The sequence below is a fragment of the Acyrthosiphon pisum genome, chromosome X (genome assembly GCF_005508785.2).
Source record: "Acyrthosiphon pisum isolate AL4f chromosome X, pea_aphid_22Mar2018_4r6ur, whole genome shotgun sequence".
Classification (NCBI taxonomy): Eukaryota; Metazoa; Arthropoda; class Insecta; order Hemiptera; family Aphididae; genus Acyrthosiphon; species Acyrthosiphon pisum.
Genome location: NC_042493.1, coordinates 35,589,857 through 35,594,031, shown reverse-complemented (window position 1 = coordinate 35,594,031; position 4,175 = coordinate 35,589,857). Strand labels below are relative to the sequence as shown.

The window sequence follows — 4,175 nt, the reverse complement described above, 5'->3', positions numbered from 1 at the left end:
ATACGTGACAGATCTTAATATCTGCATGTCCCAATATAATAGCCATGACACGCGACGATGAAACGATGAAAGAAAACGAAATTCCATATAAACCTACAGATGAACAATATTTTTGACTTGCTATTTTTTGTTGAATTTCGAACTTAAATTTGTTTTTTCCGAGTTAAATATAATTTTTAATGTTACCTATTCTAAACGTTTTTGTTTTCGATATTACTTTAGATTTCATCAAAGATTACAAAATATTTTATCGAAATTTTTAATTGATTTTGAAATTCACTGTTTTTAGTTAAGAACTTAAAAACACGGACTTCATACACCATTTACAATGCAAAATCAAAATAAAAAAACAGATTCCAGAAAATGTGAAAAATATGCAAAATACGAATATGAAAAATTGTCTTATACAGAGACATATGGAGTGTTACAATCCTTACGAGAGTAAGTTGTAAGTGTAACTGCCAGATAAATATAAGAAACGTGTTTTTTTTTGCTTATAGAGATGAGGTTTTTTGTGATATTAAACTAGAAACAGACGATCACAAAATAATTCTCGCGCATAAAGTGGTTTTAGCATCGGAAAGTCCATATTTCTATTCCATGTTCACCAAATTTTCAAAAAAGAATCATGATATCGTTGTAATGAGAGAGATACATTCAACCGCTTTACAGTTGCTAGTAAATTTTATTTATTCGGGGTATATCGTGGTCACTGGAGAAAACGTTCAGGTTATAATATATAAAATTGGATTTTATTATAATATACAACAAAATTATTTAAATTGTTTATCGTATGCTTCTCCAGGATTTGTTGCCAGTTGCAAATCTCTTGCAGTTACAAGAAGTAAAAGAGGTGTGTTGTGATTTTTTACAGACACAACTCTGCCCTACAAATTGTATCGGTATTTACGATATAGCTGATTTACATAGCTGTACGAAATTGTTAACAAATTCAGAATTATATATTCAACAGCATTTTTCGTACGAAATATTATTTATTATTATGAATCTATAAGGATATGTTATTTATATTTTTTCTATTTTTAATCTTAGAGAAGTTGCTGGTGGCGACGAATTTTTATCGTTATCATCGGAAAAATTAATTAAGTTGATCTCCACTGATAAACTTAATGTCCCATCTGAAAAAAAAGTATGCAGACCAAAATTGATTATTGTTATATTATAGTATATAGGATGGAAAAATTCAATATTCATCTAATATGTAATGAGTAGTATAATTAATTTATAAGTATATTTATCGTTTAAGGTATTTGAAAGTGTTATTCGTTGGGTAAAACATGAATTGGATTTGAGAAATGGTATTTTGCCTCAATTAATGGAACACGTACGTTTACCATTAACATCGGAGAGTTACATATTAAAAGAAGTAGTTGAGGAACCTCTTATAAAGAATTGTGTCAAATGTAAGTTTTTCCTTTGAATATGCTTTTATTGTGAATTATTTTACATTTTATATATCATTTATTTATTATTTATTAAGGTAAAGATTACATAAGTGAGGCATTAAATTTTCATAGACACAGGTCAGAAGAGCCTATTCCACAAAACATTCGAAATAATCCTAGACATGAAGATAAAGTATAATTCTGTTATAATTTATTTATCTTTCCAATATATTTAACAATTTAATTATAACAGGTTATTTTAGTTGTTGGTAGATGTGATATGAAATTAAATACATTATTTTACGATCCAAAAATGAACCGATGGCATGATGGACCAAAAATGATCCAAAGCCGCAAAAATGCTAGTCTAGCTCTTGTGAAAGATAATTTAGTGTTTGCTGTGGGTGGTTCTGATTATCGTGGTAATGCTCTTCTGTCTGTCGATGTACTTGATTTATCTTCAGAATCACCTCGTTGGGAATCAAGTAAAACCATGTTTGTTGAACAAAATATCACAGGAGTTGGTGTTATAAATGATAATATCTATGTCGTAAGTAGTTTTGAATTATAATTTATTCGTTTTTTTTGTTTTTTCTGTTGGAAAACAGGTACCTAACAATAAACTGTATAATACATTTAAGGTCGGTGGATTTAATTTTTGTGATAATATATCAGATAGTGCAAAAGTGTTCGACTACAATACTCAAAAATGGCGTATGATATCTACCATGTGTACTTTAAGATATGACTTTGCTGTCGGAGTCTTGAACGATCTATTATATGTGGTAAACTAATATTTTTTGTATGATTTTAAATGTATTACATATTTGTTACAACAAGAGACTGATTTATTTTCACTGATCGACACAACTACATATACAGGGTGATCCATGTAACGTAAGACGCATTATCCTTTAACCATTTACTTTTCATATAATAATTGTCTTACGTTAAATGAATCACTCCGTATATAGAAGTTACCAAAACATGAATTCAGTTTTGCAACAAATTTATAAGTTATTAATATTTTTAATGTTTGAAAATGTTTGAAAATAACAATACAAAGTACATTAAAGTAATTAAACTTTGTTAAATGTTTATTTTAAACACAGAATATAGATTGATTTTATAGTTTATATTAAAACAGTATTCGTTCATACTTTCTCAAGATTGAGTTTTAATTTCTAATGATTTTCAAACGTATGTAATATTTATTGTGATAATATGCTATTCTATGCTATTTAGGTACTTTGATTAAGACATTTTCGTAGTTAAAATCAATAGTATTGTATTAATTCAACTTTTCATCGATATAATGTACTCATTATTGATGAGTCATTAACCTTCATTGAGAACGCTATGTAATAATTATGTGTCTACTCTTCAATATGTATTAATTACATTTTTGTAGGTAGGAGATTTTAATGAATCATTATGGGAGGCTTTAGACACTGTCGAATGTTATCATCCCAGTCTTGACAAATGGACAGAAGTGGAAAAAATGTGCGAACATCGCAGAGGTGCTGGTGTAGGTGTTTTAGGCGGCGTACTGTATGCTGTAGGTGGTCTCAGTGGTTATGATGAATATAACTGCATGAGTAGTGTTGAAGCATACAGACCAAGTACAGATATTTGGACACCTATTGCCGACATGAATTTTCCTCGACATCGTGCAGGTAGCTTGTCATAGAATAATTAATTCTTATTGTATGAAACAATTTTAAAATATATATATTGAATCTAAATACATTTTCAATACAGGAGTAGTTGCATTAGACGGTTTATTGTATGTCATTGGTGGAATCAAAGGGTCTTCTGAGGATTCTACAGAATGTTACAACCCAAAAACCAATACCTGGACCACAGTCGCACCGTTAAGGTATCATGAAGAGGCTTCAGTAGGAGTAGTAGCCATTAATAGGACTGGATTTTTTAAAACTTGTTAGCATTCACAATTTTTTTTTGATAAAAAAATATACAAATGTTGTTTTATATTGTATCATAGTATCTTAATTGATTTTTTAATTTAATTTATAGTTTTTGAATGCTTTATTAAAATGTCACGTATTATAACGAAATTTTTCAAATAATGATTTGTACTTAGCAAAAAATGTTTATTTGTATTTTAATTATCCATAGTTAAATATCGAGTTCAATTAGGAACTAAACGGCTGTAAACTAAAATGAAAATATTTAGGCAACTAAATTTTAAATAAAATAAATTTATGATAACTACTAAAAACAGTTGGTGTAATATTTTGAAAATAACACAAACAATAAATAACAAAAAATCAAAAATCAATAAATGTAGGAAAACGTATATACACTATACTGAAATAAAAATTAATTTTTTTTATAATTATAGATACAAATGCACATTTATTTCCCAGATAAATTTATTTGTACAATGGATTTCCTATATCATATCCAATAGAATAATATAAAAAAATATTAAAATGGGTAAATGTTAATACAAGTAAGCTCTACTATAAGCGGCTTTAAATTTGTGGGTTAAAATATATATACTATGACTATCTATTATAATATCAAAGAATTTATCAGATAAGAAATTAATATGAGAAATGATAAAGTTTTCATGATTTTTAACTTGTTGAACATTTTCACAAAAAAAAAAAAATGTTTAATAAAAATTTACATCACTAAATTAAAACCGTAAAATTGCACAGATAAACTCTGCGGTGGATTGCAAAAGTTCGAGTGGAGTAATTTCATGATAGCGATTACTTTTCAAGTAGGTACCTAATTTAA

At 27.7% G+C, this 4,175-nt stretch overlaps 1 protein-coding gene across 2 annotated transcripts; it reads left to right on the top strand.

The window, feature by feature from the left end:
• The first annotated feature begins 256 nt into the window (after window positions 1-256).
• On the top strand, window positions 257-3,405 carry LOC100571039 (kelch-like protein 2). Of its 2 annotated transcripts, none has more exons than XM_003242473.4 (10): window positions 257-441; window positions 501-729; window positions 806-981; window positions 1,054-1,150; window positions 1,268-1,424; window positions 1,502-1,599; window positions 1,660-1,926; window positions 2,015-2,191; window positions 2,818-3,082; window positions 3,168-3,405. In XM_003242473.4, the coding sequence occupies exons 1-10, from the start codon at window positions 329-331 to the stop codon at window positions 3,350-3,352; spliced, it is 1,764 nt and encodes a 587-aa protein (XP_003242521.1). In that variant the 5' UTR covers window positions 257-328; the 3' UTR covers window positions 3,353-3,405. The 2 variants fall into 2 exon arrangements, with proteins under 2 accessions (XP_003242521.1, XP_003242520.1); XM_003242472.4 differs by having other exon boundaries at window positions 258-441; window positions 1,660-1,956; window positions 2,048-2,191.
• Window positions 3,406-4,175: the final 770 nt, after the last annotated feature.

Bases quoted from the DNA above. Each gene is read 5' to 3' on its own strand.
- LOC100571039 (XM_003242473.4), top strand. From the start codon at position 329: ATGCAAAATCAAAATAAAAAAACAGATTCCAGAAAATGTGAAAAATAT. The intron at 730-805 runs GTTATAATATAT...ATGCTTCTCCAG, and splicing joins TCACTGGAGAAAACGTTCAG to GATTTGTTGCCAGTTGCAAA. The intron at 1,151-1,267 runs GTATGCAGACCA...TTATCGTTTAAG, and splicing joins ATGTCCCATCTGAAAAAAAA to GTATTTGAAAGTGTTATTCG.